The following is a 27,799-nucleotide window of genomic DNA, read 5'->3' on the forward strand; positions in this document are numbered from 1 at the left end:
AATAATTTAATTCTATTGTGGGTGTTTGCTAAGGCAAGTATCACTATTACTATATAGAAATGAGTTGGCATTAAGCCAAAAAACACGCAAAGACACACAAAGTAAACGGTACCTAATTTCTAAATGCTTATTATTGACAGTGCTGGTAGTAACTGATTTCATGTAATCTGGATAACGTAACCAGATTCCATAAATTAAGTATTTGTAATTAGAGTATAATACATTTTAAAATGTTCATAATCAGATTACTTTTTATGGATTACATAATTACATATTATTTACACAATGGCAGTTAAATATTGATAATTTATTGATTCTCCCTAATTATTCTTTTAACTCTCTTAAATTTTCATTTTTTCAAATCCTACTGTGTAATATCATTTAGTTTTGACTTAGAAATGTAAATAAATTTGCAAATCATGCTTCTGGATTTGGGGAGAAAGCACCTCTCTAGCAATTAGATCATAAAATAAAAAGAATTATGCAAGTTACTAAACACTGGTGAAACACTTTGCCGTCGTCATATCCAGTGAAATTCAAGAACTGTTGATTCTGGAAGTCTGAAAATATTTCAAACCTGGAAGACTTTGGACATGTAATGTCATTGTTGTTTTCATGTTTATATAATGCAGGGATTCCCAGATTTTTTTAGTCAGTGATACCCTCCAAAATAAAATGTTTATTAGAATTATCTCTATGTAAGTTACTATTTCCATAATTTAACAACACATTTCTGTTTTTACAATTATTTGATGTAATTTAATAGTGACATTTATATGTAGGTAAACAAATAAAATATATACACTTACCGGCCACTTTATTAGGTAAACCTGTTTAATTGCTTGGTAACACAAATAGCTAATCAGCCAATCACTTAGCAGCAACTCAATGCATTTAGGCATCTAGATGTGGTGAAGACGACTTGAAGTTCAAACCGAGTATCAGAATGGGAAAGAAAAGGGATTTAAAAAACTGCTGATCTACTGGGATTTTCAGGCACAACCAACTCTAGGCTTTACAGAGAATGGTCTGAAAAAGAGAAAATATCCAGTGAGTGGCATATGTGTGGATGAAAATGCCTTATTGATGTCAGAGTTCAGAGGAGAATAAGCAGACTGGTTAGAGATGATAGAAAGGCAACAGTAACTCAAATAACCACTCGTTACAACCAAGTTATGCCGAATACCATCTCTGAATGCACGACACATCAGACCCTGAAGCAGATGGACTAGAGCAACAGAAGACCACATTGGGTGCCACTCCTGTCAACTAAGAACAGGAAACGGAGGCTACAGTTCACACAGGCTTAAGAAAATTGGACAATAGAAGATTGGAAAAATGTTGCCAGGTCTGATGAGTCTTTTGATTTCTCCTGCGACATTCAGATGGTAGGGTCAGAATTTGGCATAAAGAACATGAAAGCATGAATTCATCCTGCCTTGACTCAATGGTTCAGGGTGGTGTAATGGTGTGAGGGATATATTTTCTTGGCACCCTTTGGGCCCCTTAGTACCAATTGAGCATCATTTAGACACCACAGCCTACCTGAATATTGTTGCTGACCATGTCCATCACTTTATGACTAAAGTGTACCCATCTTCTGATGGCTACTTCCAGCGGGATAAAGCACCATGTCAAAAAGCTCAGATCGTCTAAGACTGGTTTCTCTTTACTCAAATGGCCACCATAGTCACCAGATCTAAATCCAATAGCAGCTTTGGGATGTGGTGGAATGGGAGATTTGCATCATGGATGTGCAACCAACAAATCTGTAGCAACTGTGTAATGCTAACATGTCAATATGGACCAAAATCACAGGAATGTTTCAAACATGTTGTTAAATCTATCCCACAAGGAATTAAGGCAGTTCTGAAGGCAAATGTGGGTCAAACCTGGTATGAGCAAGGTGCACCTAATAAAGTGGCCAGTGAGTGTGTATATGCACTGAACAAAATTATAAACAGAACACTTTTGCTTTTGCCCCCATTTTTCATGAGCTGAACTCATAGATCTAAGACTTTTTCTATGTACGCAAAAGGCCTATTTCTCTCGAATACCTCACAAATCTGTCTAAATCTGTGTTCGTGAGCACTTCTCCTTTGCTGAGATAATCCATCCACCTCACAGGTGTCCACCAGAGCTGTTTCCTGTGAATTGAATGTTCATTTCTCTACCATATGCTGTCTCCAAAGGCGTTTCAGAGAATTTGGCAGTTCATCCAACTGGCCTCACAATTGCAGACCACATGTAACCACACTTAGGGCTTAGGGCTGTTCGGTCCCTGTACGACCGGAGCAAGAGCTTGGTTCGCATTGCCGGCAGTAAGTCAGACCTGTTCCCGGTGCATGTTGGACTCCGCCAAGGGCCGGAGAGTGTCCGGTTTGGGGTCCATACGATTTCGCCGCTGCTTTTTGCGGATTATGTTGTCGTGTTGGCCTCCTCAAACCAGGACCTTCAGCGTGCACTGGGATGGTTTGCAACCGAGTGTGAAGAGGCTGGGATGAGAATCAGCACCTCGAAGTCCGAGGCCATGGTTCTCAGTCGGAAAAGGGTGGATTGCCCACTTCAGGTTGGTGGAGATTTCCTCCCTCAAGTGGAGGAGTTCAGGTATCTTGGGGTCTTGTTCACGATTGAGGGAAGGATGGAACGGGAGATTGACAGACGGATCTGTGCAGCTTCTGTACCGGTCTGTCGTGGTGAAGAAGGAGCTGAGCTGTTAGGCAAAGCTCTCGATTTACCGATCAATCTACGTTCCTACTCTCACCTATGGTCATGAGCTGTGGGTCATGACCGAAAGGGCAAGATCCTGGATACAGGCAGCCGAAATGAGCTTTCTCGGTAGGGTGGCTGGGCACTCTCTTACAGATAGGGTGAGAAGCTCGGGCACTCGGGAGGAGCTCAGAGTAGAGCCGTTGTTCCTCCACATCGAGAGGAGCCAGCTGAGGTGGCTCGGGCATCTATTTCGGATGCCTCCTGGACGCCTTCACAGGGAGGTGTTCCAGTCATGTCCCACCGGGAGGAGGCCCCGAGGAAGACCTAGGACACGCTGGAGGGACTATGTCTCCCGGCTGGCCTGGGAACGCCTCAGGGTTCCCCCGGAAGAGCTGGAGGAAGTGGCTAGGGAGAGGGAAGTCTGGGCGTCTCTGCTTAGACTGTTGCCCCCGCGACCCAGCCCCGGATAAGCGGAAGATGATGGATGGATGGATGGTGTGCTTTTTAAAACAGCAGTGGGAAACTCTGTATATTCATGCAGTGTGCGCATGTCAAAAGAGTAAATCTGATCAGAAGCTTGTGACATGTAAACATGCACATCAACCCGATCACTTTATTTACCGTTCATGTAAACACTATGTTCTGATTCGTCAATCAGAATGAATTCAATCCGATGGAAGCAAAAAGTGTCCATGTAAATGCACCTTGAAACCAGCCACCCGGACAGCTGCTGCAACAACCGGTTTGCATAACCAAAGAATTTCTGCACAAACTGTCAGAAACAGTTTCAGGGAAGCTCATCTGCATGCTCGTCGTCCTCTTCAGGGTCTCGATCTGACTACAGTTTGTCGTTGTAACCGACTTGAGTGGGCAAATGCTCACATTTGATGGCATCTGGCACTTTGGAGAAATGTTCTCTTCATGGATAAATCCCGGTTTTCACTGTACAGGGCAGATGGCAGACAGCGTGTATGGCATTGTGTGGGTGAGCGGTTTGCTGATGTCAACGTTGTGGACTGAGTGGTCCATGGTGGCAGTTGGGCTATGGTATGGGGAGGTGTATGTTATGGACAACAATGTATAAATGATTTCTCTATTTGTTTCTATGTTTTGCCATGGGATTTACATCCCGTGGTAACTAGGATTTACACAAGCTCCAGTCTGGATCCAGAACACCTGAGAAGATATGATGCTGACCCTCAGAGGACCCCAGATGATGCTAACCCTGAATCAACAAACAGAACTAACAGATATTGCTACAAGTGTGACTGCATCATATAATAATTGCTGTTAATAATGTTCATCATCTGGCTGACCACGTCTTGTATTAATTTTTCTGAAAAATCCTGTCATATGTGCACAAATTGACAGTCACCACTTATAAGCTACTACTAAATATTGTAGAAACTTAATTTTCTGTAAAATTGCTTTGTAAGGATTTGTATTGTAAAAAGCACTATACAAATAAACTTGAATTGAATTGAACAATGAACACAGGTGTATTTTGCTGATGCCATTGTGAATGCACAGATATACCGTGACGAGATCCTGATGCCCAATGTAGTGCCATTCATCCACGACCATCACCTCTTGTTGCAGTATGATAATGCACGGCCCCATGTTGCAAGGATCTGTACACAAATCCTGAAAGCTCAAAACATCCCAGTTCTGACATGGCCAGCATACTGACCGGACATGTCATCCATTGAGAGCATGTTTGGGATGCTCGGAGTAGTCTAAAAAAAAGTAATCTAAGAAGTATTCAGAATACATTATCTAAAATGCGTAACCTAGATTAACCCAACCTTTCATAAGTTGAAGCACTATATGTAGCTTTTTGCGCTGTTAAATAAAACAATTGCGGATTTACAAAAATGGTGTATTTTCAAACAACTCCTTGCGCTCGTCACACACCCTTATGATTACTCTTCTCCTTTCAGTATCTTACTATTGTATCTGTGACTTGACAGTAAAATGCTAACGTGTGACAAACTTAGTTTACCTGTCAAGAAGAAACTCCACAGGTATGGCATCTCCATTGCAACCCAGACATTTCATCAAATTCTTTCTTGTAAAAGCACTGCGAGTGTTTACCTTTGTTTAATCCTGTTGCTTGTCCCAGTGTATTTTTGGTAGGCTATTTTAGGGATGGGGATCTAGGGATGAGGCGACGTGCAGGATATGGGCTTTCATTAATAAACTAAAACATAAATTACCACATGGGGGAAAAACAGCTGGCAACAAGACAAGGCTTGGCAGGGCAGGACACAAGGCACAAACTTAACATTCGACGATGAACTGGCACGGGTCTGCATACACAAGGAGAATAAATAGGGAGCAAACAAGGAGGGTAACGAGAGGACAGGTAAGACAACTGAAACAATAATCAGTAAACAATATGGGCGGGGCCAAGACAATACACATAAGAGCACATGGCACACAGAAAACAATGACAAAAATGATGTGCTCACACAAAACAAAAACCCAAGCACATGGCCATCAAAACAATCACAAGCCATGTGCTTGAACAAAACAAGACACAAACATGCAGCTAATGAGAATACTAATAAGCCACGTGTTCACACAAGACTTGACAACATGAAAGCATGCAGGCCATGAAAAACACAAGCTGCGTGCTACAAAGCACAAGACAGAACTTAACAGTATGTGGCCGATAGGAACATGAATTGCGAGCAACAATACAAGACACAACACGTGCAGACAGAAGAGCAGTGAACTTGAAACTGCATGCTTCCACAACAAGACAGAATAGGAGCATGAGTGTCCGAGCCCTGACATGAAACCGAAACTCAACAAGACATGAGTTACGGGATCCGAACACCACGCTCCAACATGAAGCAATGAAACAGAACACACAGACGAGAGTGCATGGCTCGAGCACACTCAAAGTTGTGCTCACATGAAAACAATGACATGACGGGAGTGTCAGGGCTCTGTCACAAAACCATGAATAAACTACTGCAAAGTGACAGAACCCTGACACCACCCCCACCTTAAAAGAGACGCCACCTGGCATCCCTAACGAGGAACACCAAAAACAAGACAAGGACATGACAGCACAAGACCAGGACAAATATGACAACACAAGACAGCAAAATCTAAACACAGACACAAAGAGGGGAGGAAGGGACGGGAGCCAAACCAATGTCAGAAAGGAAGCCCAGACAGCCATTAGAGGGACCAGGCGGGGCTGAAGGGATGGACCATGGGGGCTCTGGCACTCCAGGAATCCAGGCAGGAGGCCAAGGTCGGGCTGCAGGAATAAACCAGGGAGGCTTCGGCCAAACAGGAACCCCAGTGAATAGCCAGGGCGGAGCCAGAGGGATGGACCAGGGAGATTCTGGCCGAACAGGAACCCAAGCAGACGGCCAGGGCGGAGCCGGAAGGACAGACCAATGAGTTCCAGCTTAAGTTCCAGCTTAACAGGAACCCCTGGCAGACAGCCAGAGTGTGACCAGAGGCATGGACCAGGGAGCCTGGGCTTTTATTAATAAACTAAAACAACAACAAAAACTATCCTGTGGGGGGAAAACAGCTGGCAACAAGTTAAGGCTTGGCAAGGCAGGGTAGGACACAAGGCACACACTCAACATTTGACGACGAACTGGCAAAGGACTGCAAACACCAGGATAATAAATAGGGAGCAATTGGGGAGGGTAATGAGGGAGGACAGGTAAGGCTATTGAAACAATAATCAGGAAATAAGATGGGCGGTGCCAAGACAAGAGACATGAGAGTACACACAGAAAATAAGGACAAAAGTCATGTGCTCACACGAAACAAAAACACAAACACATGGCCAGCAATACAATCACAAGCCTTTGATTGAACAAAAAAAGGCAAGAACACGCAGCTAATAAGAAAACTCATAAGCCGTATGTTCACACAAGACAGCCTGTGAAAAACACATGCTGCGGGCACTAGTGCTGTGCTCCGAATATCGATACAGCGATACATGGTCATCAACTCCTGAAGATTTGGGTATTGATACAGCTTCTGCCGTATCAATACTGCCACGTCACATGATGTCGAGTGGCCATTTTAGCAACGTGAGCAGCTTTAGACACGAGTCATTCGATGTGCAACTTTATACATGAGTCATTTGATGTGCAAGAACTGCAAAGCTAGTGATGAGACATCATCCAGATCAGCCACCATCTGTCAGAGGAGGTAGCAGCACACACCTGTTGTCTCGGAAGCAGCCAACCTTGCCTGATGTTTTTACCTTAAAGGAACACAGCAACTTTTTGGGACTTCAGCTTATTCACAGTATCTCCCAGAGTTAAATAAGTCCATACATTACTTTTTCATTTCTGTGCATTCTGTAAGTGTTATTTGAGCAATGCACAAAGCATCTCACCTGAACTATTTCTGCAGCTATGACATATTATGCATTATCAGTCACTAGAACTGGATCTTTGTCCTCATTCCCCATTTGTGTATCACATTGAGCAAATCTGTCATGTTCGCTCCTGTGTGATTGTCAAACATTGCTCTAGTCTGCAGAACATTCGAGACAAGTTCCCATTGTGGCATTATATGGTGGCAGGCTATCATATACATACAACTGGGTTGCTCGCAGGAAATGGAAACTCTTTCTGCAGAAGAGATTGACAGGAGAATGTCTCGTTTAACTTCATCATATAAATGAGGAATTGCCGTTTCTGTAAAAAACTGATGTGTCAGTATTGTGTAACGTGGATCACACTTGTGAATCGCTGTACGACCGTAAATCCTGACATATGAAATGCATTAAAGCTTTTGTTATCTTCTGAGAGCGCTGATACGTGGATGGGAGTTAAAGGAACACTCCGACTTTTTGGGACTTTAGCTTATTCACAGTATCCCCCAGAGTTAGATAAGTCCATACATACCTTTTTCATTTCTGTGCGTTCTATAAGTGTTATTTGACGCACCGCTAGCCTAGCTTAGCACAAAGACTGGATCTAAATGGATAATGGTAGCATAGTAATCCCATAAAGTGACAAAATAATGCAAACATTTTCCTATTTACATGTTGTGATCTGTATAGTCACAGTGTGTACAAATAACAAGGCTATATGAGACCGAGACCATTTTTAATCGTATAAATACTGGGAACTATATTCTCACTAGGTGTAGGAGCAGAGCTAACCTTACTTGGGCGGAGTGGCTACTTGGGCGGAGTGATTAGCGCAGCACACGAGACGCCCTGTTGATGGTTCCGTAAACAAAACAAGTGACTAGCTAGACGTGACTTGTGATCATGGCTGACTTTGAGGAATTGTCAGACTCAGAGGAATTTTACTGTGTATCAAACCAAGATCCAGAACCATATAGTTTTGAGCACAGACGAGGAGTTACAAACTTTGGAAGCTGTAAGACAAGATGCCAAACAGATTGATGTTGAAGGGAGAATCAGAACGAACACGGACTGGTGGTGTAAATGTAGAACATGCCAACCTATGCCGACAGAAACCGAGTGCCTTTGTTGTAATGAATGGGACCGGGTATTGCCATCAAGGCTTGATGACAATCAAAATATTTGCGTCACTACCACGGAAAATTTCTCTGCCCTAATACACCCGGCACTTGTCGTTTTTTTTTTTTTTTCATTGACAAGATCAACTGGAAGAAACGCCCCATGCCGAGTGAACCTAATGGTCAGCTGTCCACCAAGTAAGTGATTTTGTTATATCACTTGATATGATCATTCACAGTTCAATGAAATTGTAGTATAGCCATTGCATACAGTGTGTCAATACACAAAATATTATTGAGCGTTACAGTGTGTTCATGACTACATAATAATAACAATAAGGAGGATACACAGAGCCCCTATTCACGTAATAGTGTCACTACTAAGGTTATATTACATTAGCATGGCACTGTTACAGTATGGCTAATGTTAGTCATCTCAAAAAATAACGGAACACTAAAAGAAATTTACATCCTGCCTGCCGCCCTTAGTATTTTTATGGCGCCTGGTAGGCTCAATGTTTACCCTTTTGGGGAGATAATTTCATAAATTTACATTACAGTATTTAATGAACAATATAAGAGAATGAAATGCAGTTTTCTTTACCTCCAAGTTGAAAAAAAAAGCATCCCTTCTGTAAAACATCCATTGGGTTCTCTCCACCACTGGAAAACTTCTCCAATATTTACGTGGGTCCCACATCTTCCCTGATCGTAATTCTTCTTTTTAATGTTTTGTTCCTCTAATATTTTCCTCTTTCTCTTTGTCTTTTCATAATGGCCGTGGCAACCAACATTTAAGGTGCATATCCGCCCCCTACTGTGCAGGAGTGTGGACCAGAAATGTATACTTAGAAAAACAATATTTTCCTCTTTTTTATCTTTCATTTTTATCTATAATTGATCTGCTAATATCCATCCTAACAAACTGCGCACAAGCTGAAGCAAGTTTTCATCGTTTTACACATTTGAAGTTCTTTAAATAGAAGACAACAGAAGTTATACGTTTTAAAGACATTCCCCTGACATAATGTTGTAGTGCCGTGTAGGCTATGTGTGACTGTGAGGGACTAAGGGTGTACTCACACTAGCCAGTTTGAACCGTGGCCAAGTGTATTTGACCACCAAAGCGCGGTTCGTTTGACTAGTGTGAGTGCTCCGAACCGTGCCCGGGCGCGGCTCGATTAGCAGTGTGAGCGCTAACCGTGCCGGAGCACGGAAAAGGATGCGTTACGTCACGGTTTTGTGACGCTCCAAAACCAACATGGCGGGGAAAGGGTTGCTTTGGTCTACGGCAGACGTGCAATGCTTGTTGGAAATTTGGGCAGATGAGAGCATACAAGAACAGCTGGACAAAACGCATAAAAACTCAAAACTGCAAAGCTTGCTGCACTTCAGCTGGTACCTTGCAAACATCCTCATACGAGCAGCACGACGATTACGTGAAAATTTTCGCGCCACTAAGGCGACACATCTGTTTAACAACAGGCTGTGAGAGGGCTGTGGACCACCGTGGACCAAACGACACAAAATTATCCACAAAGAAAACAGAGCGATGGACTCCATTGTGTACCGCTCTTCCTGTTTATCCCGAAACCGTCGCACCATAATGACGTAAGCGTGCTCCGGCACGAATGCTGAAACCCTATATGTGAGTGCAGGCCAGAGGGGGAGTGGGGAGGGGGGACAATCGTACTCGGGCCCGGTTCATGGCAACCGTGCCTAGTGTGAGTACACCCTAAGAGATGATAAAAGAACCCACATTATCAACTTTGCAAACAAAAACATGGTTTGCAAAAACTTGGGTGTCAAAAAGCATTCACTGCGCGATGAAGCCAATGCAGTTAGAATGCCTTTAAACACCCATTAAATTTTGTTTCTGTATTCTCTGATCACGCAATGTCCTTTTCTGAATATCACCACATGTGCACAAGAACAATGTGCTATTCATTTTATACAAATGTGGCAGCTGTGGCCTAATGGTTAGAGACTTGGACTAGTTACCAAAAGGTCGCAGGTTTGAGTTACAGTGCTGGCAGGAGTTGTAGGTGGGAGGGAGCGAGTGAACAGCGCTCTCTTCCACCCTCAATATCCATGGCTGAAGTGCCCTTGAGCAAGGCACTGAACCCCCAGTTGCTCCACAGGCACTGGATCTATAGCTGCCCACTGCTCCGGGTGTGTGTTCACAGTGTGTTCACTTCTCACTGCTGTGTGTGTGCACTTGGATGGGTTAAATGCAGAGCACCAATTCCGAGTATGGGTTACCATACTTGGAAAATGTCACGACTTTCACTTTCAACGGTGCATAGCAACACACAGCGTTTTGTTCCTTGAATTAATCTGTTTTTGAATTAATCGAGAGCCAGTGGTTTAATGGGTTCAGGTTACTTCGGCTGCGTTCCAGTTCACTTTTTTTATGCCCTTCACTTGCAAGCTTCCCTTTGTCTTGTCTACTCAGATGTACCCTTGCAATGGGCTGAATTGGAACTTCCTAAGCCCTTGATTACTTAGAATCTGCTATGGAGTTAGTTTGTTTACATTTTCCCCCTTACGAATTAGTTTTGGTGCAGCATATACAAAAAATATATAAAATAGAATTTAGGAGTTTTTTGGGGTAAGGATAAATTAAACGCGATCTGCGATGATGTCATAGTCATGTTGCATTGAGGTCTGTAAAGCGGCCTTAGTGTGACTCGCTCCCTTGGTCAAAATCAAGGGGTCCAGGGTATGTCCATGTAAACTTCCCTCGTCCACTTGACGAAGTGGAACCATAGAACTGTAAAAAAGATGGACAACGCTTCTTTCCACTATAGAAAAGGGAAGTCAAAGCATCTCAGTATGGCTGCTGCCATAAAATTGGAAAATTGTATTCAATCAATCTTTTATTACAAACTCAAGGTCCAAATAAAAATACCACACACAATAAAAAGTTACAAAATGCAACAATACCAATGTCTCCACAGCTTTGACTGATACCGTGTAGTACTAACCCTTATATTTGATAGACCCACAATAATCTCATTTTTCGAATCATTTAGCCGGCAGATAAATCTATACATGAGATTTCGTAACAGTGCTCTAAAAGTGATTATTCTACCACTCTCAAACATTTCACTTGCACTATGCCATCTAGGTCTTTTTAGTAAAATTCTCATTGCTTCATTATAAGCTACCTGCAGCTTCTGTACACTAGATGTTCTATAGTTGAACCACAGATGAGCAGTATAAAGTGTTGTACAATATGCTTTAAAAAGTGACACCTTCACCTCATCTAGTATTGAAAGTGTAATTTATTTATTTTTATTTTGACTCAATTCCCATTTGTTTACATGGAGAGGGCAGGGTTTATGACCTGTACCACAGCCAGCCACCAGGGGGATGAACAAAAAGCCTGTAGCTTCGCTTTTCAAACCCAACTGGAACACACTTCAAAATGGTGGAGGGGAAGTGTTTAGGGAAGTTTGCCAGTGCATGTCTAGAAGTGAACTCTAATGTAGCCTTGTTTTGCTTCCAGTTGAATCAGCCGTTTTGAAGGAAGCGTTTGATTTGAATGATTCAATAAATCAATGATTAAAACAGTGACTTGCTGACACCTACTAATGGTTTTAATGTCATATTTATTTATCAATGACCGTTGTAAACCAGCCAAGGTGCCAGCCAGTTTTCAGGCCCCAGAAGAAAACAAACAAAAAAAAGCTTATAAATAGTAGTTATTTTAATAATTTTTCAGTAAATTAAAAACCTTTTTTTTTCAATTAGACAAATTTTGTAAATGTCCTATTATATCAGATATAAATATAGTCACTAAGATCAAATCTGAAATATCCTAAAATGGCTGTTGCATTTATACCTCGGAATATAAACATTTATGGAAAAATTTTTTTTTCTTATTGGTTTGTTTTGGAGGTTATCCCAACTCCAAATGTTTGATTATATCCTTAATATAAAGCGGTTCTCGTGTCCAGTTTGGTTTTCTTTTATGTTTGCATGTCTCACTATCTGCCAAGATTATTCTACTAATTAAAAGGCTGTTTATATGCATATGACTTGTTATTTATTATTTATATATGTTTTAGTCATGCAGATAGGCCTATGAGTAATGCATCTTTTGGATCTGTAAAGACTCTACGTTTAGGCCTATTCGTGTGCACTCAGAATAGCTTTTGTACAATAATGGAAGCAAACATGATGAGCTTTCTGTCGTCTTTTACTCTGTGAACTTGAGTGTGTCACTTTGAAACTCAGTGTATGCTTGCCTTATTACAGACATGAAAAATATATCCATAGAGAGTGAAACTTTTAAGTGAACCAATTCAAACAGAAAACAAATATTCTCAGATTATGTAATCCGAATGAAACATGCATACAGATGATGTGAAGATGAGTCAGTGTCGCAGGTTTCATCTCTTAAACCGAGAACAGAAAGCACTAATGTAACAATAAATTACAACGTTACAATAAATTAAAATGTTAATGCAGTGTACTTGCTCTTTTTCCCTAACAAGTTTTGGCAAACCTTTTTTTGCATGCACTTGAGCACTATTAGAGGCTCATTATTATGATTTATATGGTTTATTAATAAAAGTGCGACTAATAGTTGACTAATGTTTAAAATTACAACTTCTAGTCGATCAGACAGCCCTAATGCACACTGACTAATTGTTTTCGAGAATCATACATATAAGAGGCTGACAATGAGCTCGGTATATAGCGTACTTGTTTAATTAGTGACACTTAGCCTGCATTTTAAAATCTCTATTTGAATGTGGCAATTAACATTTTTTATTTTAAAACCTTTATTTGAATATGGTGACATAATATTGTGCTCTGGAATATTTCTATGAATAAATCTCTGATCAGCCAATCACTGTGTGCATAGTTAGTAAGCGTGCTGACATCATCCATTACAACGAGGTCAACTCCGCCCTTACTCTTAGCTTAAGATCTCTGTATATTCCTTAGTAAAAGTTTGTCTCGGCAACTTTGTGAATAGGTTTTAAGAAAAAAACTCTTGGCTAAAAACTTTTACTGTTATTTAGGAGAACTCTTAGTGGTAAGATAAAATGTTTTGTCAATACAGACCCAGATTGCGATGGTTTATACCTTATGGAGTGACAACAATGGGTTAATGGAACAGGGCTGCAGGCCTCCAGGAACTGAGTTTGACATCCCTAATGTGAGTCCAATGGACTTCCTTTGTATCTTGTATGTTTTTAAACTAAACAAGGCATTTTTCCTTAAATAGGTCGTCTTAAAAAGTCTGACTCATTTCAAAACCACTTACACTTAAAAAGCAAAGCTCATATTACTGAGTGATTTATAATTTACTGTGCGCTTTATTTTAACCATCTGTAAAGTGAAGCCCGTTTCACTGGTTTTGCACATTCACTCACTTTATTAACTCGCGCCATCTGCTGGTCACTTTCCACGTAGCAGTTAATGAAAAAAAGCAAACAGTCACCACTAGATGACAGACGTGCGATTAAAACATAGCGGTGTCGGGTGACAGAAATAGTGACTACACCTAATACATGAATAATTATAGATTACATATATTAAAAATATAAAATTAATACTTGAGTATTTAATACTTTGGCGGGCATAGTACAGCTGAGCTTAAAAAACAAGACAATTTAAAACCTTTTTTTATCAATACCTGAAAAAAAAAAATGTTAGATTAATTAATTAACACTTTAAGATCATATGATTGTCTTTTTTGTTGACTAAGAGTTGTTTTATTAGCTCATGGCGATTCAGTATTGGCTTTATCTTCTTCCTCTGCAGGACAGGCCGTGCCGTCATGTTCTTTATTATAGTAAAACTTAAAGAAGATGTTCTTCCATCCCATGACATTGGCAAGCATCTCCATGTCTTCAGTTATCATATCACAGTGATCCCTCACAGCCTGCCTCCAGATCTCCTCCGAGTTACACAGCTGGGCACACATGCACATTAACAGATTAATAGAAATACATCGCATACTTTATCATTTCTGTAGCATAGATAATACAGAACAAGTTACAACCTACTCTAATCTAATACTTATTAAAGGTTAATTTATGAGCATTAGTGATGTTTTCCTTTGCAGTGGCCTCTTCTAGTAAATCACTACATTAACAGAACATGATCTGACTGACACCTTCGTTTAGCTCAAAAAGCAGAGGAGAAAGGGACAGGGACTTGGTCTCACCTTCCTAAACCTGCTTGAGGTTTGGCTGAGGCGGCCAGTGTCCTGCAAGGGCATGTAGGAAAGGATTTTAAGGAGCAGCTTGTCAGGTAAACGTTCCAGATAGTCAACATGCCCTCGACACAGAGCCAAACTGTAGTCCAGGATCCTGGTGCCAAACACTGCAGCTAGCTGCTCTAAAATCATGAATCACATTCACATATATATAACGAGGACATTGAAGAGTACGACTCGGATTATACCAGTTAGCTGAAGAATAACAAATGCTGGATCTTTACCCTGCAGCTGTGCATCATTCAGAAAGTCACAGTGGAGGTGTTTGATCTCTCCAGGTGGGGCTCCTCTGAACTCAGACCGAACGGAAATCTTCCACCACCTCCATATCACCTGTTAGGAAACATTTTGCCTAATATGACTCACAAAAAGTCCAGCTATAACCACTTTTGGGGGAATTATTTTTTAAAATTTATGTTATGTAATTATGACTGATGACAAAATATTTGACATCACATCCATTTTGCTGATCAGATATGAGAGGCAACTGTTTTTTGCAATGCAGGTAATATAAAAATTGACCATTACATTTAAATCTTTGTCCCTTATTGTAATTGTAATTTCAGGTACTTCTAAATACCTCGTTTTGTGTGATAATAAACTGGTAGAAGTCTTTAGAGGGAGGAGGGCCTTGTCCAGCGGTTTCAAACAGCGTCTCACTCAGCAGAGACGCCATATTTTGACGCTTAGTGGTTACCATGACAACAGACACATTAAAAGGATAGATTTTCCTACGCGGATTGATTTTATGCACAAGTTTTGTCCGGAACACGTACGACTAACAGTCTAAAATAATAATGAAAACGTTTACCTAAAATTATGTGGTGAAAGATTTTTTTTTAAAGATGGTGGTAGTGGGGGGGTCACGACCTGGCGGATTGATATTATGAAATCCTGACATACGTAGCTGATGCACTAAAGTGATGCATTAATAAAGCGCGGGGGTTAATGATGAAACGACCCGTTCGCAGTTACTTCAAAGGGCCGTTATTACCGTCGGGACAGCGGTTAGTGAGGAATTACCGCGCCGGTTGTTGTCGTAAATCGTTGTTCTACAGTGAGGGAAGTAGTGCGTGGCGGAAGCACGGAGAGCTGTGGGAGCGGAAGTGATGCGGCAGTTCGCAGGTCGCTCAGCTGATGAAGGTAAAGCTGCTGCTGCACTGAGTCTAACAGCTACTACAACACTGGGACAAACAGGTAATTACAAAAACACACACACACACACACACATATATACATATAAAACGTTATAACTTCACTGTCCGGGAACCGTCGTACATTTGCGCATCGCAGCCTTCGTGTGAATCAGCCGTGTAACATGAGTGAGAAAAGCCAGACGAAAGAAAAAATGGTTTCCAGTTGTCATCCCTCGAGCTCTGTTCCTGTCCCCCTGTTTATTGTTTAATTTGATATATTTAAAGAGGACACTTTTGGGCATTGATGTAATGGTAGATGCAGTAACTAAACCACTCGAACCCTTTTTAACATCCTTTGTGAGGTATCGAGAGGGAATCGAGACTCGTTTACATCCCCTTTGAAAAAAAAATATACGTTACAGGACATAACCATAAAAATGAGGCACCGCATCTCAATAGTGTAATGTAAATGATGACTGGTTTTCTGATTATTTTTTTTAAGAGATGGGCCATTTTAGAGAATTTTAAGACATTAATAATAATAATAATATTATTATTATAACGGCTAACTAAGTAAAAGGTAACTAAATGAAAACTGAATACAAGTGTCTGTTTATTTCACATTCTTTATGTATCGGTTATGTCACGAAACGTCTGGTTGAAATGGAGGAAGACTGCATCCATCACAAGTGATGTTTTCCTGTGGTCTCCAGTCGTGTTCGGTTGAAATGTTGATTAGTGTGGTTTGTTTACGTCTTCAGTCACTTTGAGCTGATTTCGCCTCATACACGTCGACACGAGACCGGCTTCGCTCTTTAGCTTCACCATATGTAGGCCAAATACTGACAACAACGGTACAATATTTATCTTTTTAGTACTATTGTGATGATTGTTCACGTTATACTGTGTTTTGTCTTTGTTGTTGTAATTAAGACCGGTTATTTGTTGATAATCGCTTGTCACGCTCCGTCCCTTCAGCAAATTAGCATCGGTTAGCCGTGCTAACAGTGTTAGCACCACAGACAGCTCAAAACAAAACTGGACGATTTTTCTCATTCAGCACTTGAAACTAACGCCAGGCTTAAATGTCAGTCTTGAAACCGTTGTTAATGTACGAGTAACTCGATACAGTGAGGTTTTGAGTGTTTTATTTAACTTAGCATGGCTAGCGTGATGGCTAGCATTAGCTGATCATGATTATTCCTTGGCCTCGGTGAACTTCACTTTAATTCACTCTCCATCGTGTGTTGTTTTCTGTAGTGCCTCACATCAGCGTAATTTTGAATGTTTACGCGTTTTTATATGAGGTCCAAAGATGATTTGAATGTGCGGGGGCCACTAAACGCGAGACCGGTGTGTAAGGCCTCGGAGTGCGAAAATCCACTTATCTTGTCGTATTAAGTGTATTTGTAACGAACTAAACGCGTACATGTTTTTGTTAAGTGATTTTCTTGTTGTTTGGTCGTTTACGGACAGTAAGTGGGTTTCGGTTGATAGGAGTTTGTTTCACGGACTGGCCAAAATAAACAAAAGGATCGACTCAGGCCTGTTCTGAGAACGGCCTTCAGAATCATGTCGTATTTTCATGTCAACAGTCCAAACACACACACACCAGCCTAAAAACGCGCTTGATCGCGTCTAATGATGGGTTTGTTTTGTCTTTATAGTCATTTGATGGAATTCAATTCGAAATCATCGATGCAAGTTCACCCTGTCTTCAGGGAAGTAGTCTCAGCAGTGTGCTCAGTGTATTTCTGACATGTTTGGGGTCAGTTCGTCGATTGTTTGACGTTATGGTCGAAATGAACGCTTTTCTTGTTCAAGTGCTATAAATGTTTGGGTTTTGAATCACATATTTGACGTCTAGTAGTTTGAATGTCATGGACGTCGTTTGTCTTGCTGAAGTAGTGTTTAATGGTGGTGTCGTTGTTGTGAGGAGGAAGGCCTGTCGTCTCGTGTAACACCAGTATTCCTCCTATCCTCACTTTTAAACTGTATTTGGTTTGTTGACTGCTGTCTTTCAGAATCTTGCGAGCTGACGACCTAGACATTATTTTTATTAGGGCTGGGTGATACCACAGATTTTGTTTTTGATACGATACGGATACTTTTAATGGCCAGTATCGTTAATATTAATACAATACTTCTAAACTGAACTTTTAGATTATGAAATTTAATTATTATGGGTACAATGGGTAATAAAAGCTACTTAACTTTATATTTGAAATGCATTTTAACATTCAATACACCTTAATTACAATTTATTTTTGTTTACACATGGTTAAAATGTTTACTGTAGTGGTAACCAAGGAAATCTACAAATACTATAGTTAAACTATGTTCACTTTACCATGGTTCATTGTCATAAGGGACTGCCAGTAACAGGCTGTTGCATGCATAAAATGCAGCCTTTTTATTAGGAGTGAGTATTATTTATGGTAACAATACAGAATAGAACATGAGCAATATGAACTTTTAACTTTAAAATGTAAATAAATTACTGCACAAACTAGGGTACAGTTTCAATAGGTTTACTGTGAAATAACTCCAGCGTATAGCCTATGTTTTTCTGCATTGTTCTGGGCTGCCTTTTCCAAAAACATAAATGCTCTCTTATTATAGGCTACTCTTGGGAAGCGTAGCTCTATTTAAATGCACTGTCAGAAGTGAGTGAACGCTCTCTGTAATTGATTGATTCTGCCTTGCAACATTTGCATGTGTTCAGATGAGCAGGAGAATACCTTCCACGCAATTATTTGCTAACATAGGTTATTTGTCCCATTTAAGGCATATTGTAGGCATTATTTTTTGTTTAATAAACAAAATCAATGGCAAATAAAAACACCTTAGTATCGATATTTTTTTATTTGAGTAGCGACACTTTTGATACTTGCACCAGTATCGATATATCGCTACTTCAGGATGGATTTGCCCATCCCTAATTTTTATACTTCACTCTCTTGTTTCGGACGTTCAGTTCATCAGTGTGTATGTATTGCATATGTTCACTCGTAAAACGTTAGTGATATGGATATAAATACTCGCTTTATAATGGCATTGTCATAGTCTTGAATGAAAATGGCAAAAAAGAAGAAAAAATCTCTTATCTCCTGATAGAAAATTAGCAAATGTAATATGTGGGATTTACAAAAACTGAATAGTGCATGTATTCACATAAAAAAAGGCAAAATTAGTAATGCTTTAAGCTAAGTTTGTTTGGTAAAAACTGTTTTCCATTCTTGTCAGTGTCACTGAATGTGGTTTGAGACCCTTTTGATAATCTTTAAAGTCATCTAGAGATTATAAAGCATCAAGTCTATTCAGTATTTCTGATTATCTTTAAGATGAGTTCTTTGTCTTTGTAAAATGTCTTGTATATTGTCAGTGAATGACACATGGCATCGATTTTGACTGTTACTGGACAAAATGGCTGCCAGCTTAGTCTGCAGTTGTAATTTAATTCATCTCTGATTTTACACTGTCATCATTTAATGGAATAAAACATTTGACTAAAATCTTTTTTTTTTTTTCACCCTTTCCCCCCTCCTTCCTTCCCCCATTATTGTCCCTCTTCTTGTCGCCGTAGGCTGCTGGTTGGGGCATTTGCACACGGCTGGTAAGTTTGCTTAGCGCTTGCCGTTACCTTCATGCTGACAAGATGGGTCGGGTGAGGGACAGGTGTGGTGGAGATGGGGGTTAAACAGGAAATTGACAATCTCGTTTTAGCAGTCAAGTTTCTTGACACTCAGAATATATGACTTGTGCTGGTGAAGCCGTTTTGCACATTATTCAGATTCTGTGTTTTTAGTGTTTTAGGAGTCTAGTCCTTAAATTTGGTGTATGTGGAAAAACTTAAGCAGTTCAGTGTGAAGATGAAGTGGTAGTTAATGGTCTTCCAGCTGACTTAAAAAAGCAACATAATCTAGACAGCAAGCTTTTATTAAAGATTGTTGCATTTTTGATAATTGGCAAAGGAGGAATTTCTAGTGAAGTCAACATGAAATCAAAATTGGCTCAGTTACCTTAATACATTTCCTGCTTTTGTGTAAGGAAACCGATTCATCAGGGCACATCAGAATATGATGAGTTGCTCCACCTCTGGAACAGAGTTCCTTTTCAAACCCTCTAATCGCCTGTCAAAGAGACCAATTTTCATGATCCAATCCGTTCCTGATGGATAAATAGAAAAGGTCTGTTTGAAGAGTCAAAGTATTTCTTGGTTTTGGACTCTTTGAATGACAGCACCGTTTCTCCTGTATGAAAGGATTGCTCTTGCTTTTGTGTTCGGTCTCTCAGCAGGCCTCAGGACCAGTTTTAGTTTACTTGATGATTTGATTTGGGCTGTTGAGCTGATCCTGTGTCAGTTATGACGGGGGAAAGTGATTAAAGCCATTTGTTTCTCCTCCCAGCATGGAGTCGGTGGTAGTGCCAATTGTAGGAACAATTTTAAGATGACTGAATATTTAGATTAACATAGTGTAATTGAATAACTGTAGCCTGCTCAGACGGTTTTCCCCTCTTTTTTAATAGTGGAACTAACATTAGATGTACCGCATTTGAAAATCAAGCAAAAATAGATTTATAAAATGGTACAGGAAGCCAAAAAAGGGAATCGTGAATCCCATGAACTGTGTTAACAATTCCTTTATTTGTTAGTGATCGTTTTTTTTTAACCTGTGGGCTGTTCTGTTCTTTAACATGATTGTGTAATAACAGTTTGGTTTCTGGCAAAGTTACATTGAGTGTCTGAGCCTATTGGTTGTCAAAGCTTGGATGCATTGCAGTGGTTATGTGATACCTTGAGCAAGTCATTTGACAGTTTAAGGGTGGGATCAGGGTCGTTTTTCTCTTCATTCCTAAAATAAGGCAACAGGATCTTTTCATTGTAGATCTTTATAAATGACTATAGATTATAGATAAATGAGTATAGATTAAGTTTGCAGGTATTTCAAGAAAGGACAAGCATGCGTGATTTCTGGGAATTTGCATGCATAGGATTAAGATTTATAATATTTTAGCTGTTAATCATTCTGGATTTGTTCTCTTATCCATGCCTAACTTGCACCTTGAAAATGTTACATTTAAAAAATTTCAATGACCATAACATTTCCTGTATGGTTCCTTTCTTGTGTGAGCATATTTGTATGCGTGTATAAAATGTATGTTCTACTCAACACTTATGAAAAAAAAAACCCCACCTATTTAATCCTGTTAGCTTACATTTTCATGAATCCATCATCTTACAACTCTCCTGTAGACTTATAATGTGAATCCACTGTGGGTGTTGAAATTAGTTTTTATTTAGTTTTACTGTACTAGTCATTTCCAGTTGCCAGAGGATCATTTGAGCAATATCATTTGTTGTCAAGCCATGAATCAAGTTGACCATAGAGTTTGAGCGTGCTGTCCTGAGAGGATCTGTGTTTAGCAGCAGGAGCATCCATATTTAAAGTGACATGTTTGGCCTAAGAAAACATGTATCTAGGTTAAGAGTCCATAAATCCCTGTCCTTTTTTGACACTAGACACACGATCCATGGTAGATTTATATTTTGTACCACATCAGTTAATATGAAGTTCTGCAGTCTCATTATGAACCTCTCATAAGTCAGACTGTAATTTTGTTAAAGTAAACATGAAACCCATTTGACCTTAAACGAAACAGGAAATTTAACCAGATAGAATGTTCAGAGGACGTGAGAATTTATTTGCTAGTAATTGATCAAGAGCTTTGGGTGAGACATAGCTGTATGGATCACAGAGATGGGAATGTTTGCAAAAGCTCCTCCGTGTCTTCCTGTGTGCGTGCGTATGTGTGTTTTTTTTCCATCTGACCTTGATGGACTGAGTGGACAAATTAACCTGAAAATATTTCTTTGTCATAGAAGGTGGAGCCCCAGGGCACACCCACCTATTGCGTCATTTAGAGGACCAGCAAAGGTGTTTAGCAACTGGTGCAAAATTTTCAGGAAATGCTGGTCACATGAAACAGGAGGACAAAGCAGTGTTTCTAGATTCCTGTGAATCTGATTTACTCATCACCTCCCACTTTCCTATCCTACCTGCTCCTGAATGTGTTTTCCATTTCAGCTTATGTCTGTGGTATGAGGCTTAGCAGCAGCTCTTTACTATTAATGTGATATTGTACTGTGGGAATCCTCTGTGTCTTCTCACTTTCCTCCCAACAGTTCCCATTCTAGGTGAGTATTTGCTCAAAATGATCATTTAATTCCATTTGAATGCTAGTCACAAAAATATCCGGTTCTGTATAGATGGCAAAGCAGCACTTGTCAGAAACAACACCCACAGATTTTGCTCAAAGCTCAGTTGTTTCCGGTGGATAGAACACACAACATTCAAAAAAATACAAATAATTCTACACTCCTGTCCATAAGTGTTTATTGTTTAAATAATTCTAATTGAGTTTTGACTAACTGTTTCTTAGCAGTTTTTCTGAGAGTAGCGTTTTATACTGATAATGCCCTAATAAAGCGACAATATGTAAATTTCGTTCTTTTATCGGGAAAAGGTTAAAAACACATTTCACTCTGCATGTGAACACCTTTAGCAGCATTCTGTCAGTTTGTTCAATTGTTAGTTTGTTTTGTCTTGAAAACTGAACAAAAAGTTGGTTGCTTTTTCAGGGTTTTATGAGTTAATTTTTCATGGTATTCAAGCATTTGGTAGATTGTACATATACTCAGTTGAACACATTTCATCATATTAAATATTTGGGGGCTGCAGTTTTTTTTAACAACTTTAAGTTAATATAACCACCTTACACTGAGGTGGAGGCTGATTTTGTCAATTTTTGGTTCATGGTTTTCATTTGCAGCATTATTTAGTCATTGGGATGAATATGATTGGTTGTGTTCTTGCATGCTTTCAGGATGTTGCTATAGGTTATTTAGATGGTTTCGATGGCTGTAATGCCTAATAATTGACTCCACTGATGCTGTAATTGTGCACGAGTATCTTATTGAGTGCTTGTAGTAGTAAATAAAACGTTTAGAAAAAAACTGAACCCCTTAGAAAAAACACATCTGCATGCATGCATTTTTTATTTTATTTTTTTGCAGTATAGGACCGCATGGCTTGGCCAAACAAGTATTAAATACTTTCATTCCTATTGTGATTCGAAATACCTTTAACTTTTTTTACCTGAAAACATTGTATTTCAACATATGTTGCTGCTGCTTGGACGTCCAGACAAAGAGGCCATACACTGCTTCCCACAGAAATAATTGCTTTAAAAAGTTAATAATTGGACTTTAAAGTTGGCTCAAATCTCATTTTATTTGTGATCGTGTCTTAGTCCTCATCAGTCACACTGTTGTTTTTAGGAACTCAATTTCAATATAACAGCACCAATAAGAGTAATAAAATTACTATTTTAATCAGAAATATATTATTATTCTATATGTATATTTTACACTGCAGGTTAAATTACTTATAATTATTTCATAAATTCTTCACTGTCAAGTTTTAAGCTCTCAAGCCTTTATTTTAGCAGAAACATGCAAGGGGATTTTTGAGTTAAGCTGACCACACGTTTATAAACTCTTCTTGTTTCAAATCTGTCCTCAAAGCTGGAAATTCTGCAGATGTACACACATCTTGGCAATGTATTTCTTTCCCAAAAGTACATAAGTGACATGCAGAGATTATGTGGAGCAGCATTTTACATCAGGCGAGCAACTAAAAACTTTGGATCATGAACTGCTCGAGTCCAAGAGTGTTTACCCTCCACATAATGAATGTGGTAAGGGAAAGAAAAGTGGCCACCAGTACTTTTAGAGGAAATGTGTAATGAGTTGTTATAAGAAGATACAGTATTAAACATTTCTGACTTTCTTCATGACTGCACATTCTGCAATAGCTGGTGTTTATGACAAAGTTGGACAAAAAAACATTGATAAGTGTCACTTCAAGTGCATCGTTTTGATTGGAATGCATCACATACTGTCTAGTCACACAAGTTATTTTTACACGCATGAGTATCAAAATGTTTCAAAAAATATTCATGGATGAATTTATGTTTGTCGTTTGTCTTTATAAGTCAAGTGCTACTTCATGAGCAGATCAAGCCTTGAGTCTTTATCCTTTATCATCCCTTTATCTTTATTTCACTGCTGCTGTTTGTCATGGTTTTTTATTTAGATTATCTCTCATAATCATGTACCCCCATTTAAATAATGGTGCCGTAGGACGGTAGGACACCATCTCGTATACTCGCAGGATAAAGGTGTGGTGGGATTGTGTGTCTCTGCGGCGTCGTAGTGATTGATGGTTAGTGCTGTTCATTACCACTGAACTGAGGAGGACACAAAGGCCCCCTCCAGCTATTCTCTGTCTGTGTTTAGGATGAGTCTTTTCTCATTGCATGTTGTGATGCAGGCCAGCATGCTTTCATCTCCAAAATCGCCTTAAGCTTGATGCCAGCATTACTAAGGAGCAGGGCATCAAACAAACATTTTGTTTGGTCAGTGTAGATACAATTTATAATAGTGTTTGGTTTTTCTGAGCATTTGTCCTTTTCTCCTTCAGTGTCTCTTCAGATGTCCTATCGATTCTCTCTTCTCTCTATCTTCATCATTTTCCTGGTGTCTTCATTGAGCATTTTTGCAGTAGTGCTGTGGTGTATGTTAATATGAGATGTGGGTAAGGTTATTGATCTGTTACGAGTGGTGGAGCCATGGATGTGCTGCGGTACATGTCTGTGATTCGAAAGCTGATATTAAGCTCCTATTGGCTTTGCATAAATGGAACCGGAGGTGCATTTGGTCATGGTTGTTTGAACCAGACAAAATGGAGATGGATTGATCATTTGGTTGTGTGGTTATACAGTGAGACTAAGATCGCTTTGTTCACCAGTCAGCATGTAGTTCAGTATATATAGTCCTTTTATAGGATATATCTGACTGCTGGATACAAGTATAACCGCTTTTGTCCAAAATTTGTTCGCAAGACCATTGAGAACATTTACACAACATCTCAACTAACCTTCCTTTTCTTTCTCTTTATACTTTGTTACCAGTGAATGGTAGTGTCTAGAAAGGGTATGTCCCTTCAGGAGAGAGGTGCCAATGTCCAACCGGCCTAATTCCAATCCAGGGGGGTCACTGCGCCGTTCACAGAGGAACACAGCCGCGGCCCAGCCAATAGACCATACACTTGCAGGAAGGTGAGTATGCCAAACTTTGCACCAAAGTGCTGAATACGTCCTTGGCTTAGGCTTTGTATGTGTACATTTATCTACCTATCTGCATCTAGAACAGGTGTACCTGCAGAATTCTATTTGTGCAACAGTTACAATTTTGACATCACATGACCTTTCCAGTATCACTTTTAATCTCCGTAATGCTGGATACTTTTACTTTCTGTAAAAAATAATATCCGACTGATTGTTTTTTTTTATTTTCTGCCTTAAATCGTGAGGTAAGGTTTCTTTATCAACCCAAGCAACAGCCATGTTGACCACTGCAACATAAACAAAACATCTTTAATGGTTCCTTAACTGTTTTGATTAATGAAACCTTTATTATCAATCATGTTGACAAAGTTGTCTCAACATTTTTTTGGAAACCTTGATTTAAAAAAAAAAAACCATTCGGGATTCTCAAACAGAATTTGTTTTATATGGAAATCTTCATTACATTATAAATACGGTAACTTTTGATCGATTCAATATGTCCTTGTTTTATTAAAGTATTAAATTATTTCCAAAAAAACTAACTGCTGACCCCAAACTATTGAACGTTAGTGTAATTAGATAACTTGTGCTATAGATTCAGTAGTAGCATGGCATCTTTGCTGAATAAGGAAGACTGACAGTGTGTCTCTCTTTGAGGCCTGATGCAAAGACGTTTGACACTTATGGAGATACTTTTGTCTCTACTCTTTCAAACAAGTTCTTTATGTCCTCCAGCGACACAGCCAAATGGCTAATAGTTTAGCTGGGCAACTCAGGGTGATGCTCTCAACTTGTGAGAAATGTCCAGATAGAAACTCGTAACGATTGTTGTTAGTCTTTGCTGTTCGGTTGACGGTGTGTTGCCATCAGACTAAAGGAGTAGTCAGCCCCTGAAATTTAATTTGAGGTGTTCCTCATTTACTGCCAATCCCACACTGCTCTCTGCTATTTAATTCTCAACCTCTACAGGTTGCAGCCAGAGCAAGTTAACCAAAAAGCAAATTCCCCACCTGAAAATAGAAGATCTAATTCTAAGGCTTCCAAAGCCCCACCCAGCTCTGCTGTCAGCTCCGCCCGTGGCCACGCCTCTCGAAGGTATCCTTTTTTCATCCTGTAATGCGTGTGGGTCTTTTGTGATGCAAGTTCACCATGTGATGACTGCTCTGTCTAGTGTACTCAAGTCTTTCCCCTTTCTGTTTGGTTTTACAGGAACAGCCTCTCTCTATCTGTGGGTTCACACTCGATTCCAGATCCAGAGTTGGAAGCAGCAGGGTCTTCTGGCCAGCAGGGGAGACGGGAGGGCAGCAGCACACGTGCTCTCAAACGCAGCTCCGCTTCAGAGCCCAACATCACCTTTTCGCCCAGCCCGGCCAAACGGCCCAAATCAGTGTCCAGCCACCTTTTGGAGAGTTTATCCAGTGGGCCATCAGCCCCCACAACCTCACCTGAAGTTACAGAGCCGAGGAAGGCTCCAGCTTCTGTCAGCACCAAGTCCAAAAAGAGACGGTTAGCAGCCGAGCCGGCTCCCTCCAGGGCCCTGAACAAGAAGAGTACGTCCTACCCTGGCCCCAGTGGGGCCTCAAGCACCCCCTCTCAAAAGCGCAAGAAGGCAGACGCCTCTTTGTTGTCATCCTCCTCTTCTTCCTCCCTCCCCAGCTCGAGCAGCGCGGCAGGCCCCCTGCCACCCCGCAGCGAGGCCAGCCGGGCAGCCAAACCCACCAAGCTGGCGTCTAAATCGGCCGCCTCAGCCAAAGCTGGGTGTAGCACCGTAACTGACTCCTCCTCGTCCTCTGCCTCTTCCTCATCCTCCTCTTCCTCTTCCTCCTCGGCCGCCACAGGCATCAACAGCTGTGCCCCTCAGGGTGCCCGGCTAAAACAGGGCAAGGACCAGAGCAAAGCACGACGGTCACGCTCTGCATCCTCCCCTTCTCCCCGAAGGAGCAGCCGAGATAAAGAGCAGAGCAAGGCTGCTGGCTCCTCCAAGTTTGACTGGACATCCCGCTTCAACTCCAAAGTCAACCTGCCAAAGCCCAAACTGTCCCTGCCGGGATCGGCCAAGGCTGAGACCTCCTCCAAACCTGGGCCCTCCGGACTGCAGGCCAAACTAGCAAGTGAGTGCTCAAACTGCTTTTGTATTTTTTTGTGCTTGCATAGACTAGTCGAGTGATCGACTACTTCAACCACTAGTTGGCACTATCGGGAACAGACGACTACTCGAGCATGCATTAACCATAATGCATGCACAGAGTTTGCAAGTACGACGTGAATTTTAGGATTACAATATTCCCTGTAGATGTTACTTTCTTTGAATTTATCTATGTTGCATGTAAAATGAAAGTATGTAATGTAATAATTAGGGGTGTGCCCGAAGCCGAATACCTTATATGGAATGGCACTGATAATGGCTTCAAAAACGAATAACGGACAAGGAATAATTCTGCCTGAATATTCGGCTGAAGCTGGCACAGTCTGGTGTTTGCTAGATAACAGTTGAGCCAGGGGATCAGTGTAATATTAAACACAGACCTCTAAAGTCATGCAATGGAGTGTGAAGTGAATGAATGTAAACTTTATGAAAGAAAAGAGCGCAAATCAAACACAGCATTGCTGTTGCCTCTGTGCACCTTTCAGAAATCAGAGCTGGGCAAGTAATATGAGTAATATGACCTATAATAATACATTATACACTTTCTATTTTTTCTATTTATTATTTATTTTAGTTTACAGTAGCATGAACCACGAGTGGTTGAGTAACTTGAGTATTTTTTTAAAATAAGAAATCAACTAGCAGAAATCAGTAGTTGTGCAACACCTAATATTTTTAAAGCAATGTTTCAAATTCAAAACAAGTTAACAAACTCTAATTCATGTCATGGGATTCCCAAGTTAGACAAAATAGGAGATTAAACATCTGAAGATTGGTGTGGGCAATCTTATTGAGCCTAGTGTTGTCACAATCCCAAAATGTCAGTAGTCTGTCTACAAAGTAACCATTTTGGTACCTTATAAAAATGTATAAATGACAATAAGTGATAAATTT

At 40.3% G+C, this 27,799-nt stretch overlaps 2 protein-coding genes across 10 annotated transcripts in view; one reads left to right on the forward strand and one right to left on the reverse strand.

The window, feature by feature from the left end:
- Nucleotides 1-27,799, forward strand: part of LOC113118600 (E3 ubiquitin-protein ligase TRIP12) — a 91,363-nt gene that overhangs the window by 19,143 nt on the left and 44,421 nt on the right. For 3 of the 9 annotated variants that reach the window (XM_026287900.1, XM_026287903.1, XM_026287902.1), the window contains exons 1-5: nucleotides 15,519-15,628; nucleotides 19,154-19,183; nucleotides 24,604-24,750; nucleotides 25,729-25,854; nucleotides 25,969-26,870. In XM_026287900.1, the coding sequence (XP_026143685.1) occupies nucleotides 24,653-24,750; nucleotides 25,729-25,854; nucleotides 25,969-26,870 (1,126 nt within the window). In that variant the 5' untranslated portion in view covers nucleotides 15,519-15,628; nucleotides 19,154-19,183; nucleotides 24,604-24,652. Of the gene's footprint in view, nucleotides 1-15,518; nucleotides 15,629-16,270; nucleotides 16,422-19,153; nucleotides 19,184-24,603; nucleotides 24,751-25,728; nucleotides 25,855-25,968; nucleotides 26,871-27,799 lie in introns of those variants that run through there. The other 6 variants (XM_026287904.1, XM_026287905.1, XM_026287898.1 and 3 more) reach the window with 5 other exon arrangements.
- On the reverse strand, nucleotides 13,902-15,368 carry fbxo36a (F-box protein 36a). The gene is made up of 4 exons (XM_026287910.1): nucleotides 15,012-15,368; nucleotides 14,656-14,764; nucleotides 14,381-14,553; nucleotides 13,902-14,125 (listed from the first exon to the last, which is right to left on the reverse strand). Exons 1-4 carry the CDS (start codon nucleotides 15,129-15,131, stop codon nucleotides 13,934-13,936), a joined length of 594 nt encoding a protein of 197 aa, XP_026143695.1. The 5' UTR covers nucleotides 15,132-15,368; the 3' UTR covers nucleotides 13,902-13,933.

The sequence above is a fragment of the Carassius auratus genome, chromosome 18 (genome assembly GCF_003368295.1).
Source record: "Carassius auratus strain Wakin chromosome 18, ASM336829v1, whole genome shotgun sequence".
Lineage (NCBI taxonomy): Eukaryota > Metazoa > Chordata > Actinopteri > Cypriniformes > Cyprinidae > Carassius > Carassius auratus.